This window comes from Rhinopithecus roxellana, chromosome 11 (assembly GCF_007565055.1).
Source record: "Rhinopithecus roxellana isolate Shanxi Qingling chromosome 11, ASM756505v1, whole genome shotgun sequence".
NCBI lineage: Eukaryota > Metazoa > Chordata > Mammalia > Primates > Cercopithecidae > Rhinopithecus > Rhinopithecus roxellana.
This window is the reverse complement of record NC_044559.1, coordinates 3,258,048-3,275,742: the sequence shown is the minus strand read 5'-3', so window position 1 is coordinate 3,275,742 and position 17,695 is coordinate 3,258,048. Positions and strand designations below refer to the sequence as shown.

The 17,695-nt window shown below is 45.6% G+C and overlaps 1 protein-coding gene across 4 annotated transcripts in view; it reads left to right on the top strand.

Annotated features, from left to right (window-relative positions):
* Window positions 1–17,695, top strand: part of WDFY4 (WDFY family member 4) — a 300,326-nt gene that overhangs the window by 145,634 nt on the left and 136,997 nt on the right. For all 4 annotated transcript variants that reach the window (XM_030940063.1, XM_030940062.1, XM_010382862.2 and 1 more), the window contains 2 exons: window positions 1,121–1,306; window positions 2,999–3,135. In XM_030940063.1, the coding sequence (XP_030795923.1) occupies window positions 1,121–1,306; window positions 2,999–3,135 (323 nt within the window). The remainder of the gene's footprint in view (window positions 1–1,120; window positions 1,307–2,998; window positions 3,136–17,695) is intronic.

Genomic DNA, 17,695 nt, shown 5'->3' with positions numbered 1-17,695 from the left:
GTGCAGTGGCTTATGTACCCCAGCACTTTGGGAGGCCAAGGCAGGTGGATTACCTAAGGTCAGGAGTTCAAGCCAGCCTGGCCAACATGCTGAAACCTTGTCACTACTAAAAATACAAAAATATTAGCTGGGCATAGTGGTTGGCACCTGTAATCCCAACTACGCGGGAGGCTGAGGCAGAAGAATCACTTGAATCTGGGAGGCGGAGGTTGCAGTGAGCCAAGATCACACCACTGCACTCCAGCCTAGGCAACAAGAGTGAAACTTCATCTCAAAAATAAAAGATTGTACACACAGGGCCTCTGTGTTCTGTCAGGTAGCTGCCAAGCTCAAAAATCGTGTGACTTTAAAGTTTGTTGGACATGGTGTTGATTACAACATGGATGTACACACTTTGGGACTTGGCTGGTAGAGCTGAGCTGGGCACTGTCTATTCCCTTAGGGTGAGAGAAACAGTCTCCAGGGGCTCATTGGTCCAGAGACGGGACTCATTGGTCCAAGATCAGAAGAAATTTAGGTGTGGTTCAGGGTATTACAGATGTGGGGCACAGCAGACACAGTTGGCTTGTTAGATCTGCTTATACCTGAAGAATTTCAGGGGACTGAAATGGGTGGGTAGTGAGAAGCAAGGTCCAGGAAAGAGGACTGGCTGTTTCCTGAGCTCTGAGCCACAGGATAGCCTTGAGCTTGGTGTCCATTCCCCTGAGTGGTCAACATGTAAGGGAAGGTTGGAAGGAGCTGTTTGAGTGGAGCTATTTGACTACCTAGAGTTCACACAAGGTGTTCCTCTGGTATCCAACAGAATTACAGGGTGGGGAGTGAGGGTCTCTGAACTCATAAATGATATTTCCCAGTCCTGGACATGTGAGGCAGGCAGGAATTGGTGACAGGCAGGTGGAGGTGGAGGAAGGCCAGCTTGCATGGGTGTTGGTAACGTTGTTGTCAGGCCTGTGGCTCTCCATACTGATTGCTTCTGGCTGAAGCTTGCAAAGCTGGGGTGATGTTCAAGATCTTAAGAGAGAAGGGTGGGGGTAAAACCACTCATGACACACTATCTCCCAGCCCTCTCTGGGAGGGTCACTGAGGCCATCCTGAGTGTGCCATGTGCTCTCTCTGCTAGTCCAACACAACATCCAGAAGACAGTGCAGACTCTCTGGCAGCAGCTGGTGGCACAGAGGCAGCAGACTCTGGAGGATGCCTTCAAGATCGATCTCTCTGTGAAATCTGGAGAGAGGGAAGTGAAGATTGAAGAGGTCACACCGCTCTGGGAGGAGACGATGCTCAAGGCCTGGCAGCATTACTTAGGTCTCTATCCACTCGGCCCAAGGGAATGGGAACTCCTGGGTCTCATAGAGCCAAACTCCCCCAAGGTTCTACTCAGGGCCCAGAGCCTTTTCCACCTGGACCCTCTGTCTCATCCCTTAAGTGGATGGGATTTCTATCACTGAAATCTTATGTATCTTTCCTTACAAAGAATGAATATCACATGGCACCTTAGGTGAAAGCAAGGCCAGAGGGGCCAACCAAGCAAGAAGATTCCAGTAATTTCTTAGAGGAAGAGGTCCATGTGGAGGCTGTGGGCTGGGCTCAGGAACTTGAGGTTCTATGTCCTACCTTGGTATCCATCTACCAGCTTTGAAATCTTTCACTAAGTCACGCAATTACCTTGAGCTTAGGTTCCTCATGTCCTGTCACTTCATGAAGTGAAAGTTTTCATCCCCGAAATATTAATGTCTCTTGCATTCTGTTAGTGACCTCAACATTTTTACCATATTAATATTTGGTACTAATAAACAACATTTTTGCATATTAGTCAATGCAGCTGCAAGAATGAAGTTTTAATTTTGTTTTCAAGATGATCACTGTTTTCAACTTACACCTCCTATACTTGTACATCTTCCAGAATCACACAATTTGCAGTGATTCAGTAGCTAGTTATTTCCCTGTGTATTGTCCCAGACTGTGCAGTGGTCCAGAATCTCCTTCTAATTGGCTTTCTAAATTAGTCCTGGCAGATGTGTATATACATGCTTGGTTTTGTCCATTTATGCTGCCATAACAAAATACCACAGACTGAGTGATTTACAAATAATTGAAAATTATTTGCTCAGTTCTGGAGGCTGGGAAGTTCAAGATCAAGGTGCCAGTAGATCTGGTGTCTGCAGAGGGCTGTGTCTGGCATCTGCTTCTAAGATGGTACCTTGTTGCTGTATCCTCTGGAAGGGAGAAATGCTGTGTCCTCCCATGTTGGAACAGACAGAAGGGCAAAAATGGCCCAGGATGGTCCCCTTCAGCCCTTTTATAAGACACTAATTCATTCATGAGGGTAGAACCCTCATATTTTAATCACCTCCCAAAAGGTCCCACTTCTTTGTACCACCACAATTGGGATTACGTTTCAACGTAAATTATGGAGGGAACACACATTCAAACAATAGCAATACCTATCTACTTTCATGTACTTTTAAAGTCAAAATGGTCAGATTCTATTTCAGAGAAGAGTAAAATAAAATAGGATATATATATTCATGCACATACAGTGGAATAAAGTAGTGAAACTGTAAAGCTTACAAATGACTCTCTTTTTGCCAACAATCCTATATTGAACACTTTCCATGTTCCAGGGTCTTTAAAGACATATCTTACATAATCTTCATGACGCCTCAATTAGTTTAGATATTGTTATCCCTGTTTCACAGGATGAGAAAACTGAGGCTCAGCAACTTTAGTTAACCTGCTCAACATCTCACTGTGGGTCAACAAGCCGTGTAGCTAGGAGTTTAGGCTAAGTCTGGTGACCTCAAAGCCCACAGTGTTTCTTAGCCAAAGGAAGGTCAGAAGACGGCAGTGTGAGCTTGTAGCCTGGGTTTTTTCTGTTTTTGGAGGCAACCACAGGGGGCTCATGCCCCTGGTTGGCCCTTTGAAAGCCAAGCTAGCTATGAAAAATAGTGTGTGCTCTCACTTCACCTCTGACATTCTTTGCTTCCCTGCCCTCAGCATCTGAGAAGAAGTCACTGGCAAGTCGTTCAAATGTTGCACACCACAGCAAAGTCACTTTGTGGAGTGGAAGCCTGTCCTCAGCCATGAAACTGATGCCCGGGCGGCAGGCCAAGGACCCTGAGTGCAAGACAGAGGTGAGCCCAGACCCCTTTTCCTTAGAAAAGTATCAGGCATTTGCTTCAAACCCCACGAGTCGTATCTCCTCTCTGCTGCCTGTTACTAGACATGATCTAACTCCACGTCCTTGTGAGCATTTGAGGGTATGCATGTAGCTCCCCAGTTGAGGCTAGGTTTAGGCTGTATTAGGCTGGCTCCTTGTTCCCATTCTCAACTGGAGTCAGACATATTCAGAGGGCACTAGCCCACCACTCAGCAGCAGCTAGGGGTGTGAGCCCAGCAGAGGTGGACAGAAACATTCACTTCATTGCCAGGAGACACAGGGATGGGCGACTTTGACTGTGTTGGGTGGGCCTCTTCACTGTGTGGGGCAGACCTGTTGGGGTTTTCTGATCAATTTCTCAAAACTGCAAAACAAGTCTTCCTAAAACTCATTGGCTCCAACAAGGTTTGTGTGTGTGTGTGTGTGTGTGTGTGTGTGTGTGTGTGTGTGTGAGATCAGGAATATTGTTATAAGGTATTTGGAGGACAGTGGGTAGGGGAACAGGTTATCTCTGCCCCACAGTGTCTGGGGCCTCAGCTGGGATCATTGGAAGGCTGAGTTACTCATATATCTGGTGGTTGCTGCTGGCTTTAGTCTGAGATCTTAACAGGGGCTATTGGCTGGAACACCTACACATAGCCTCCTCATGTGAACTGGGCTTCCTTACAGCATGGTAGCAGGGTTTCAAAGGATAATGGAGAGAGAGAGCTCACCAGGCAGAAACTGCATTACCTTTTATGACCTAGCTTCAGGGGCTATGCAGTGTCACCTCCAACGAGATGGGCAAAAAATTCTGCCCAAGTACAAGGGAAGGGAAATAGACTCCACCTTCTCATGGGGGAGTGATGAGGTTCCGCAGGAACATGTGGGACTGGAAATGTGGCTGAGGCTCTTTTAGAAATGCATGATCTGTGATACATTCTAATACCAGTGATATATTATAATGCCAGGGGCACTGACTTCTTCAGAGGTGGACTGTGGTTGTTGCTAAACATGGCTGTAGGGTCAGGAGACTTTGAGCAGTTTATTGAACTCTCCAGTGGGATAAATAACTGTGGGAACCCAGGAAAGTTCCCCGGGGAGTTAAAGTAGACAGCTGACAGACACATTAACATAATCCCAGCTCTTGGCCCATGAACTTTGGGAAATGAGGCGGAGCCCAAATCCTACCAGCTCATAATCTGTAACTGCCTGTAAGTGCCCAGACAGATGAGGAAAAGGGCTTTCTTTTTCCAGCCTTTGGGAATCATAGGCTTCAGGGCCTGGAAAGAGTCCAGACATAGAAGGGAAGTCCAGAAATGAATGGCTGGCTGACCAGCTACCTGATGCTAAGAACTAAGGGCAAAGCACATGTCTTATTCAGGCTGTATTCTCAGAAAATTGACTTGTTAAAGGCACTGTTTGGTAAGTTCATTGATAGACTCACTGATTGAATACATTAATGTGTGAGTAACTCACTCAGATTTTATAATAGCTGCATCAGACAGGTATTATAGACTTGTTGATAAAGTTGTAGAAGCTGAACCTGAAAAAGAAAAAAGAAAGTTAAGGACTTTTCAGCCATTAAATGTCAGAGAAGATGGGATCCCATCTTTGTGCTGCTGAGGAGGACCTTAGAGAATTTATGGAACCTCTCAGAGCTTTCATTCCTGAACTCACAACTGGGAATATGCTCTGTTTATAGTAGAGCATGTGGAGCCCTGGGAAGTTGTAAATGCTTTAGAAATAGGAGACTGTTTACAAATTCCATTTGGCCTTCTAGCTCTCTCTGCCAAGGTCAAGATCATCCTATAGGTGATATGTGTACCAAGCCCTAAAACTTGGAGCACTCCCACTTGTGCCCAGGTACCTGCTCCTGACCAATGTCACTTCAGACAGAAGGGGCTCAGCCTGTCTTTCCTTGGCTTCATCCTGGAGCTTCTCTTCCTTGACCAGTGTCCCCAGGAGGTCAGGGCAGCCTGGCTGCGAGCTAGGGAAGAGATGTTAGGGTGTTGGGCATGGGTATTCATCTCATCACCTCACACCTATTGATGCTGCCTCTTGCCAGTGCCCCTCTCCCTTCCCCTCTAGTCAGTCATTGACACAGGTCAGCTGCCTCCAAGTCCTGGGGACATGCGTTGAGCAACAGCTCATATGAAAGAAGCCTGAGTAGACTGCCACGTTTGGGGCCACATAGGTGTCCCAAGTCGCTTTTAACAGTTTGCTCTTGGCTCACATTGAGAGATCTGGGTGAAAGAATATCCAAAGCCAGCTCTGTCTTGGGTGAGAGCAGGCTATTGAAGATTTTGTCTTCTACATCCATTGAGGTCTTATTCACTTGTTCATTCAACAAATATTTATTGAGCACTTACTCTGCACCCTGCTCTCAACATTGAGGTTACAGCAGAGAACAAAACTGACATATTCTCTTCTCTCAAGAAGCTGCAGTCTAAGGAGTAAAGATAGACAATAAGCAAATACATTTGTAAATATTGGGAGAACTAATGGCAATGAGGAAAAACCATGCAGGGTAAGGCAGGGAGGGTGGCAAGAGATGGGCTGGGCTGTTTAGATGGAGAAGGTCAACAAAGCCATCTTTGGCAAGGATGCATTGGAGCAGAGGAGAGAATTTATGAATAACATGAGCTTTGAGATGCTCTGGGAAAGAGGGTCAGGCAGAGAGGACAGTTGGGCAATGGCACTGAGGTATGGGTGTGCTGGGCAGCAAAAGCCAGTGTGACTAGACTGAAGTAGAGGGATTCACCCGGAGCCACCCCAGCTTCCAGGCAGCCATGGAGAATGTCTCCCTCACCGTTTAGCACCAGGAAGAACTACTTTCAGCAACTCAAGAAGAGCAGAAATTTTGCAACAGATTATGTTTCTGTCTTTGATCTGAACACTCAGAAATTCAGAGAGATAAGCATGGTTCAGCTTTTGTAATTACACACAACTAGTGGGATAAATTTTTGAGCCACCTACGCATGTAAATGTGTACATACATACCTTCTCCCTGGCTTCATTCTCCATTGACCCCCGCTTTCCCTTCAGTTTGATTTATTCTTTCTACACTTTAAATTATCTTGGAAATATTAAAAGACAAATTATTTTTGAAACAAAAAGAACTGTGTTTTAATCTTTAAAATTAACTGCATCTTTGCTTAGCAACATCTTGTACTGGTAACTCAGTCTTGGATGGGCACAGTGCCTGCTACACAGTAGGCCCTTAAACAATGCAGATGGAAGTGCTTAGAGCGAGGGAGTAGAGGCTCCCCCTCCTTTTGCTGAGATGAAACTCACCAGCTTTCAGACACTGCATCCATCACTCAACTCCGTGAGATGTCTTTGTCGCTAACAGAAGGCACAACTTCTCAGGTACATATGTACACTGTGATGTCATAGAATAAGAGCATCAACTATTTGCCCTGGGGTCTGTTTAATTATTTTTAAAAATTAATTTTGATTATTACAGCTGATTACACCTCAGTGAGCAATGTAATTGATATTTTCTAATGTATCCCAAGGAACATTTTGTACAACATGCTTTTTGTTGTTGAAGGTTAAAGACTCCGTTATTGGTTTTTCCCTAAATATACCCACATCATTAGTCCCTCCAGTGAGAAGGTCGCCATCTGGAAAAAGCAGCACGGAGACATTATTCAGGCACAAGTGCATGAAATTGGGGTTTCTGCATCTTCTGTCTCTCTTCTGGAAAGAAGAGGCTTGTAATTAAAGGAGTTGGTATTGGAGGAAACATTATTCATTTGGTGTTATTCCTTATCATGTCAGCAGCTGACAACCCTATAGCACTGATAAATTGTTCCTTGGAGTGAGACATATGATACAGAATTCTTAATTCCTCTTACCTATCTTCATTTTTAGTAGAAAATGTTTTATTCCTGGTGGGTGAGCTGAACTTTGAGGCAGGGTTGATTTGATAGATGTTATTTCTTCTTCTTCTCCCCCTGACCCCATCACAGTCCCTTGTGGGAGCAAATTGTGACATCACCCACCATCTCTAGAAGGCTGCAGGTGTCAGCTTGTTGGACAGAGGTTGGGAACTTGGACTCCCTTGAGGCCACCAAAGGGCAACTCAGGCCACTATCTCATGTCCACCGTCTGCCTGGAGAATCCAGACTGCACAGGCTGGCCAGCTCCCCTCTTCACAGCTGTGGACTCAGCTTTGATTACCTATTCAATTCCAGACTTCCTTGTTTAAAAACAAGCTGAAAAGACATCAAAAACCAATGTTGGTTTCTTAGTTTTGACAGGTACACCATGGCAATGTGGGATGTTAATAACTTTATGGGAAAACAGCTGAAAGGTAGATGAAAACTCTCTACTATCTTTGTAACTTTTATGAAAATTGAAAATATCCCAAAATACAATGTGTGTCATCATCTGTTTATATAAAAGCATTAGTAATCAGAAAATGTGCACAGGAGTCAGGGGGCTGGAAGCTGGTTAGGAAGGGGCCATGGAGGAAGTGACGCCTAGACCTGAGTCTGGGAGGAGCAGCAGGGTCAAAGCCTGTGCAGAGAGCTCTCGGGCAGGGAGAAGGCCAGAGGCGTAACAGGTGGTAAGAAAGGGGCCAAGGCAGTGGGTAAAAGCCAGGTCAGGGTGCACCACAGGCCAGCCTAGACACTCACATTTACTTGTAGGTGGGAGGTTAAAGAGAGGCATGGCATCTGCTCCTATAGGTGAGATTACAGGTGAGGGCCCCTAGTGGGGAGCTGAACTGGGGGTGGCAGGGGGCTGTAGGGTGATTCAGGTGGGAGATAGTGGGGGCTGCAGTAGCTGTAGTTGGAGTAGTGAACATCAATAACGCACAGAAAATTCTGTTCAACTGAGGCTGGGACAGGTGAGAAAAGAGGGCCACCCAGGACAGGCCTGGCTCTGAGAAGAGACGGCACCTGGGGGTAGGAGGTCTGGCATTCAGATGGCTCTGTGGGATTCTGCAGAGAATGGGGAGAAATAAGAACCAGAGGAAGGGGCTGAGAGTGCAAGGCGACTTCCAGCCCTTAAAGGGGTAGGAGTCTCTCTGGGCAGCCCCCGACCTGTGTACATAGAGCATAAGCTAGATTTCAGCCCACTTTCCTCCTCGGATCAACTGTACACACGTGGACAGCTATCCCAGCAGTGAGCCAGGCAGGCCCCACCACAGGAGGGAGACCCACTCACCAGCCTGCCAGCAAAGACTGGGGGACTAACAGAAGAGCAGGATTCACATGGAGGAAGGCAAAGCCCTTTGTTCCCCACAATTCCATGGCTTTAGGAGATAGCTGAGCAAGCATCCAGTTGCTGTTTTCAAAGCCATATATTAGCAAACTGAAATGGCCCACCTAGGGAAGACCACCTAGGGAAGTCAGGGCTGTGTAAGAATTAACAGAAGGGGATGAGAGGGCACCAGAAGCCTGAGGATGATCCGCTGGAGTTGCTAAAAAAAAAAGTAAAAGCTTTCCATAGGAATTCTACATCTGCCCTGGCAAGGACAGGGGAACATTAGAAGTTTGCCCCACACCTTTCTCGGGGGTCCCCTAAAGGCCGCCCTATGAGGCCTACCATTGGGGGCCTTGAAGACTTCAGAGGCAGGGCACTTGTGTGGGCAGGGTGCCTGGGGTCTGCCATCAGCTCCTTCCCTGACCAGGTGCCAGACCTGCCATCACCCACCCTAGCATGGAGCAACTCTGCCCTGGCAGAGGACAAGTTGCTGACTGAGGCCAGCAACTCAGTGACACCTCTGTTAAGGGCAGCTCTGGCTGAGGTCCTTGGTGAGGGAAATGATGTTTTTGACTATCCACTCTGAGCACTTCACCCATTATCTTTATAAAAAATCACTGGAAATTTTCAAACATATACATAAGTAGGAAAATAATGTGGTGAATCCCCATGTATCTATCCATCACTTGACTTCAACAATTTTCAACTCATGGCCAATTTGCTCTCTTTATCACTTCCCACTTTCCCCTTCTACACTGAATACTTCTGAAGCAACATCCCAGACATCATATTATTTCATGCATTACTGTTTCCTATACTTATTTTCTCTTCAAAGAAATCATGGGACCCAAATTAAGATTGCAGAGGGGAAAGCAAATGTGCAGAACTGGAAGGCTTTAGCCATCGTTGCGGGAGTGATCAAGTAGCACCTGGTCTTGCTTGTTGGCATGTTTGTGTTTGTCTCCTGCTGATAAGAGGAGGGTCTTGCTGAGGCTGAGGGCACGTTGAGCCGTGGAGAATCCCACACTGCAGTTTCAGGAAGAAAGGCAATAAGCTCGGCTGATGACACAGCTGTTTTCTAGTTGAATGCTTGGGCTCTCCATGTTCAGGAGCTGAGCAGCACTCCAGGCGCAGGCTTCAGATTTCACTTCCCTGGGGTAAAAAGCTCATGAGACCAGAGAGTACCGGGAGTGAGAATAGATTTTTGAAAATAGAAAGAACTGGCTTTGAAATGCAGGGGGAGTAAGTGGTACAACAGAGCTGAGCTGAGGATGTCAAAATGCAGTTGTGAAAACAGAAGTCAGAATTCTCAGAGAAATTCTTCTGAAAAAGAGTTAAAGATCTTTAAGAGGTTGCAGGACATTTTTAAAATCTGATATTCAGAAGGTCATCATGTGAAATATTTTTACCTAAAGTTGCAGTAGATTCAACATAATGTTTGTGGGCAAGAGAGAAACGTCTTCCCCAGGAGGTGAATATGACTTTAAGAGAGGGATTTGGAGGTAGGCGGCCTAAACCTGAAGGAGAATAAAGACACACGAGGATTTCTAAAATGGGAGGGTCAGAGGACCCAGAGAGAGGCGAGATCTTGAGACAGGTTCTTGCTGGCGTGGCAGGAGAGCAGAAAGGCCAGCTTGTATTCACAGATCAAGAGAAAGCAGGTTGGAGGGATAAATTATTGAAAACCACAGAAAAGACAAGGGAGACTCAGAAAACCTGAAAACAGTGTTTATAATAAATCACAATGCTGTATTGTTGGAAAACCCAGTTGTGTTCAGTGGTAGGAAGAGTCTTTTGAATAAGTAATTAAATAGGACTATCTGTTAGAGAAATAAAACCACTCAGAAACAAAGGAAAGTATAATTTAAGAAACACTTTGAAAAGTATAAACTGCCCTACTGGCGTGAGTGATGTTCTAAGACCTTCTGCTAAATGGAATATTGGTTTTCTTAATTGTGGTGGGCAATGCTGCCAAGGACCTCTTTGCTCTTGGTGCTTTTCCTGAGATAACTGAGCCTAAAAATAATGCCTCTCTCCCCAGCCTGGTCTGAGAGCTCTTCATTGTACTGTCAGGGCTAGGACTATTTCCAGACGGGATATCCATTATGCTCTGATTATGGTGGTATTTGGGGGCAAGGAAGGAACAAAAAAGTAATGAAGTCTAGTGTTTTATTTTTTAAACCTCAAAATTTCTGTTTTCACTTCAACTGAAAGTAAAGTCTATGTGGCCTGTATCATTGCCCTCAGTTTTGCAGGCAGCTGTGCTTCCTACACCACACCCAGAATGACCTCCCCAAGAGGGACAGATTCTGGTGATGGAGGTGGGGACACACTGTAGCGTCAGGGAAATGCAGCCAGGCTGGGGTGGTGGGGAGGGGCTCCGTTATCCTTTTAGGTTTTCTGGACACTCAACCAGAGCCTTCTCTCTCATTTTTGCTCTTGCCTTGACACACACACACACACACACACACTCTCTCTCTCTCTCACACACACACACACACACAGACACGCACACACTCTCTGTCTCTCTCACACACACATGTATACATGCATATCCCCCCTACACATACACATAGACACATCCCATTGTACAAGCAATTTATGTTAGAATTCACCTATCACACCAGAGAGAAGGAAGTGGGAAGGAGTCTGATCAATTGTACTGGAAACTCAGCAGCAGAACTGAACAAGGACGAGAGTTCCCTACAGCCCAGATTTTGAAAAAGTGGCAGCATCACCAGTATAGCATTAGTATCCAGAATAAGGGGGAAGGACAAGAGAAGACAGTGGTTTTTCTTTTTCCATTTTAAGTGTCTCTGGTCTATCACAAGTATCTGTTACAGGAGTTTGAAAAATACATGTAAATGAACAAAGCAAACACTGATACCTTTAATGATGTTTCTTTACTGGGTACATCATTTGTGAGACATCTTTATCTTCATAATAGAAGGATAATTAACATCACTAATTATCTAATTAAGTTCATTAAGCATCCACCAACAGAGCACCGTGAAGTTGACATTATGTTCTACTGTCAACAAATGCTTTTGATTTCTTAGGAAGTAATTAAAATGTAAATTAGCATGCAATTATATGCACAGGGGAAGTTTTGAATCAGATATTCATTTCAAAGCTGCTTAGAGCAACATAGTTTTTGTTTGTTTCTTCTTCAATAAAACCAGTCATTTTGCTGCTAGTGGTATAAAAGTTTCCATTGGGCTGTTCACGCTGGAGTGGTAGCAAGGTCATAGTACTATAGGGCACAGACTGTTCTGTTGATATATTTGTTACTGCACTTTGTTTATATTTGTGTCCTTCATGTTTAAATATATCGCAACTGATTTTTTTTTTTTCCGGAAAAGTTTCTGCAATTCCTGCCTTAAATTCTCTAGCTGAGTTTTCCCTTTAAAGGTATTTTAGGGCAAATCTTCTAATATATGTTTTCTGTCAGGTTAGGTTCAGGGAATATCATCCATGACTTGCTGAAAATAGGTTACACACATTCCCCTACCTATGCAGGAAAGAGAAACTGCACATATCAAACTTCAAGTTCAGCCATCCTTAGTTGTAAGTTCACATTTTCCTGATTTCTTAGGGCAGAGAGCAGAGCTAGTGCAAGTCCTGTGAATCAATGGAATATTCTCCATCTGAGATCATGATGGCTTCTGATAAAATATTATAAATGGAATGGGCACACTGTAGTGCTAAATGCAGTAACCTTCTTAGATTAGGGGTCTTCCTGAAACATCACAGAGTCGCTGCACACCTGCTGGAAAACAGGAAAACAGGCTACCCAAGATAGAAGCCAGCAGGTTCAAGTCTCCATAGGTTTCATTTTTAAAACAATTCTGATTGAATCCTGAATACCTGTCTTTTAATAAAGCAGCTAGTTCAGTGGATAAGATGTCCACTCTGGTATCTTTGTACATGAAGATGCTGGACCACTTGAGCATCAAGCTGATGTCACCTGATGCAGATGAGAAGAAAAAGTCTCTATTCATGACATCAAACCCACTCAACTTCTTCTTGGATGATTTTTCCAGGAATAATTGGTACTGGATCCAGGCCCCTCGGTTTTGTGTGGAGATTTCACATAAATGCAAAGCAAATACAGAGGCCTAAGAGAGACTCTCCTTTGTCCCCTTAAAAGGATCGGTGTCAGGGCCTGGCTCTGAATAGAACTGGCAGAACCACTAACAGCCCATCAATGTGGGTGCAGGCACCTATCCTGAGGGCCCAAGCAGAGATAGGCAGGCATCATCATTGCACAGCAGCTGGTGGTAGATGTGAAACCAGCTGGTGTGCGGCAAGCAGTGTCCTCACTGCAGGGAATGCTCGCCTGTACCAGACCAGGGCACCCCAGAGACAGCAGTTGCCAGGTGTACCCCGACTTCTGAGCTCCGCAGCAGGCCCTGAGCTGTGGTGTCGTCCACGGCTGCCCAGAGGAGGACGCCTTGTTCTCATTTGACTATCCAGAGGGGCTTCCTCCTGCAAGTTCACGTGAAGGACAATGGCTGGGCTAGCAGAGACCCCGAACTAACAAAGGGACCCTGATGCTTCAACCAGATGGTGCTGATCTTCTGCTAATGTGCAGCAAGCTTCTACCTCAGCTACTTGATAAAAATTTCCTGTACCAGAAATGTTTATTCTTGTTCTTAAACCTTGGGTCCCAGGGCGAGAAGGCGGCTGTAACTCTGCCATGTAGTCTGCCATGTTGTGACTTAAGTGCAAAGTCCACACACTTAATGAATAATCAGTAGCTACAGTGACTCGCTTTGTCCATGGCTTGCTTGCAGTATTATCTCCTGCCAGTCACACTCTTCCTGGTCTACAACTGTCACTAAAGGAGGAGTCTACTGTGGGTTCTACAACCTGAGAGTGACCCAAATGCCATCTCTTTGACTGTTCTTTTGGCCACGCGGCCTCCCAAAAAATGGGATTAAATTTGGTTTGCTTTTGGCAACAAGACTATGGTCTGAAAACCCTTCCAACAAGGAAGGCACTGAGGTTATGCAAGCTCCATGAATCAATGGAATGTTCTCCATCCGAGGTAACAACCACTGCCCGTTTAAAGATGCATTGTATCTAAATGATACCAAAAAGTCCTGAGGGACAGATACTCAGTTCCTTCCCCAACAACTTCAACCTGAACAGAAACATCCAGTTTGGAAAGATTAACCAGATCTCACCTCCATCTGCTAGGTATTTACTGATATTCTTGTTTCTTTCTCCTCTATAGTGACTTATTTTATTACATAGTCAGGCTGTGTTTATATGCCAAATATGAGGCTGTGATTGAGGAAAAAATTGAGTAATACAGAGTCCACATCTGCAGGTCAACTCGCAATATTTTAATTTACTTAAATACTTTACCATTTGCAATTCAACAACACATGAAGTTTTGAGTAGGCATAACACTCATTTCTATGAGCACGGATATGATACATGGTCCTTATATTTAAGGAGTCCTTATAGCCTGGCTGTTTATCTCCCTAGTTAGATGACATCCAAAAATAAATAAATAACAGTAGATGGATTTCAGAAAAAAAAAGTATACTGCATGTATCAAGGTTTTGTAAAGTAAAACAGATGTGAAATTAATTTAGGAATCTGGCAACTTAAAGAAATCCTGGGTTGAATCCTTTTGAAAATCAAATGTAGTTCTTTAAAGGATACTTACATGCAGACATCTATTTTGAGGTTCAGATTTAGATATACTGGACTTCACAATGTAAGGTATACCTGCATTCTGAAAATTAGAGTAGTGGTTGGGGGGAGGGTATCACCATCCCAGGAGATGTTTTTAATTTTTTAAAATTATGAGTTATAAGGAAACACATTTTTGTGTATTTATCTAAATTTAAGTATTTTCAAAAACATACTCATCAAGCCAAAAATGCTCTAGCATTCCAAAGACAGAAGTGTCCCAAGCTGTATAAAAGATAAAACGGCAGATGGCCATGGTGGGGAGAATCAGTCTGGGGCCCTCCTGAGGCGCTGCTGCCATTCACAATCCGCTAGGCCCCCCACTCACAGCCAGCCCGCTTGGCGCTGTCGCATGAGTTACAGCCGCCGTCCCGCCCTGGGACCCATCTATTATGAGAAACCATTTTGGTTAATTAAAAAAGTCTTTCAAAGTCTCAGAACAGGAAGTTCTGAAATTTTCTTTTCTTCGCTGTTGCTGATGGGGGTTGATGTGAACTTGGCTCTTGGGCCTGGCAAAGAAGGAAGGAGAGATGGAATGTGAAGGAGAGAGGGGAGACAGCAGAAGAAAGCACTGAGTCCAGGCTGGGCACAGTGGCTCACACTTGTAATCCCAGCACTGTGGGAGACCAAGGCGAGTAGATCACCTGAGGTCAGGAGTTCGAGACTGGCCTGGCCAATATGGTGAAACGCTGTCTCTACTAATAATACAAAATTTAGCTGGGCATGGTGGCGCACATCTGTAATCCCAGCTACTCGGGAGGCTGAGGCTGGAGAATTGCTGGAACCCAGGAGGCAGAGGTTGCAGTGAGCTGAGATTGTGGCATTGCACTCCAGCCTAGGTGACAGGAGCAGAACTCCATCTCAAAAAAAAAAAAAAAAAAAACAAAAAAAAAAACAAAAAAAAAAACAAGAAAGCACCGAGTCCAGCCCTGGCCTGAGAGCTTCCTGAATGCCACTGTGGAGTGGGAGGCAAGAGGGTTCACGCATCCATTTCTCATCCATCAACTGTGCTTCTGCCAAGAGCTAGGTTCAGTGCTAGAGAATAGGGACACAGGGTGAGCAAAGCAGATGACCTCTACCTCACAGCTGACTCTGCCCCATCCTGCCATCATGTCACCCCCACTGTGAGTTTCTAAAGATCTGAGCTGATGATGTCATGCCCCCGATCAAAAACCATCCTTAGTTTCCAAGCTGTGCAGACTCAGACTTGTACCAATGAATTAAGAAGCCCTGTGTAGCTGACCCCACTGCTTATCCAAGTTCATGTCCTGTCACATTCCCACATGGCATCTTTGCTCCAGGTAGACCCACTTCCATATTTTGTAATAGTGCAGGCTATTTTCTCCCATCTCTACCCTTAGGAAAATGTGGTCCTCTCTGCTTAGAGGAGGCCTGCAGGGATACTATCCCTTCTGGAAGCCCACCAAGCCCTCTCCAGCCTGGCTGTGAGTCGGTGTGGCCCCCTCTGTGGGCAAGTCATTTTCTCATTTACTCCCTTGCAAGAGTTTTAAGTTCCTGGTGGGCAAGCCCTGTTCCCTGCCCATCTTGAAGGCCTTCAGGTTTGCACAGGGCCTGCACTAGAGCAGGTGCTGCGAATCATTGGCTGAAAAGAGACTGCTAGGAAGAAGCCAGGTTCGTCTATTTCAGGCTTACCTATTTTTTTATGCACAATGACTGCATCTATGGGGACCCACCCTAAAGGAGGGGGAAAGGTTGGTATTGACCAGTCTACCTATGACCCTCAGGCAGCCCAGTGGTGAATCACACAGTAGGACTAACATATTGGCTAGTCACAGTGTGGCTTCCAAGAACATAAGGAAGAGTGGCTGTGCAGCATCCTGGAGCTGGCATGTGGTCAGGTGGCCTTAGGAAGCTCCTAGAGTGGGTGCAGCTTGCAGCCAGTGCTGCCAACGGCTCTGCTCTGGAGCCTCAGCAATGGGGCAGTCCTGACCAGGGTGACCTTTTTGCTCTTCATAAAGCCCAAAGAAGAGATCTCCTCATAGACTCCAGCCCTGGTTGTGATCTGTCTTTGAAATATGTCAGTTTTGGGGTCCAGGTGTCTCAGTGCTAGGGGAGAATTATTTGGAGTGAAAGTTCCCATATTAGTTTCCTGGGACAGCCATAACAACGTATCCCAGCCAGGGTACAGACATTTATTGTCTCGCAGTCCTAGAGGCTGGAAGTCCGAGAGGAAAGTGTTGGAGGGGCTGGTTTCTCCCGAGGCCTCTTTTCCAGCTCAGAGATGCTGCCTTCCCCGTGTCCTCACATAGTCTGTCCTCTGTACATGACCATGTCCTCATCTATTATAAGGACACCAGTCATGTAGGATTAGGGCCCACCCTCTTCACTTTAACTTTATCACCTCTTTAAAGGCCCTGTCTCCAAATACTGTCACATTCTGAGGTAGTAGGGGTTAGGGCTTCAACATATGAATTGGGGGGAACACAATTTAGTCCTTATCAGTGCCTCACTTCTCAATATATATTCAGGGAAAGATGTTTGCATGGGCTGAAACTCCTCTGCCCCCAGGGTAGATCTTCTCATTCATCTCTCATTCAAACCCCCTCCAGTAATCCCTAACCTTCTTGCCCTGCCTGAGGAGGTGTGAGTCTTTAAGAACATTAACCTGGCCGGGCGTGGTGGCTCAAACCTGTAATCCCAGCACTTTGGGAGGCCGAGACGGGAGGATCACAAGGTCAGGAGATCGAGACCATCCTGGCTAACATGGTGAAACCCCGTCTCTACTAAAAAATACAAAAAACTAGCCGGGCGAGGTGGCGGGCGCCTGTAGTCGCAGCTACTTGGGAGGCTGAGGCAGGAGAATGGCGTAAACCCGGCAAGCGGAGCTTGCAGTGAGCTGAGATCCGGCCACTGCACTCCAGCCTGGGCGACAGAGCGAGACTCCGTCTCAAAAAAAAAAAAGACAAAAAAAAACATTAACCTGTGAGGATGAGGCCCACAGAGACAGGGTGAGAATAGGCGAGTTCAAGGAAGGCCAGTGGCGACACTTCCCGCCTGTCTCAGACTCACAGAGGCCCTGACACCCACAGAGGAAAGCAGAGAGGAGAGAGCATGGCTTCCTTGAGAAGGCATGGTGCCTGCAATTTTAAAGGATTCGCCTTTTGCTATACCAGAGTGGATTTGTTTTTAAGTAGTCCTTCTTCATGTACTCATGATGATTGAATTTAATAAAAACATCACAGTTCAAAACAGACAAATTAGAAACCACCATTCATCTCAGAAATTAATATGTGAGTGAATTTAACAAGAGATGAATTGCGCTGTGGTGTTCTGGTCCCTCTTCACCCGCTCGGAGCACCAGTTGTTTGTCATTATAGCTGGAAATATGATTATTACTCTGGTATTGCTTGACATTTATTAAGGATCCGGGGGCTGCGTCTCCATAGCAGAGAAAAGTGCAATTACCTGGGCACTCAAAGGAAAAAGCCTTTTCTGGCCTGAGTCATCCAAATAGACGTCCCCCAAAGACCCCTGGGCCCCGACTATAGCTTGCTGCAGAGCCCAGGCTGTCCCATCACTCAGTACACATTGTGCCTTCTTCCTCAAGGGCTGCCAGCATTTTCTGGGCTCACATAAGGATAGTATACACACGATTTACCAACAAACAGGGA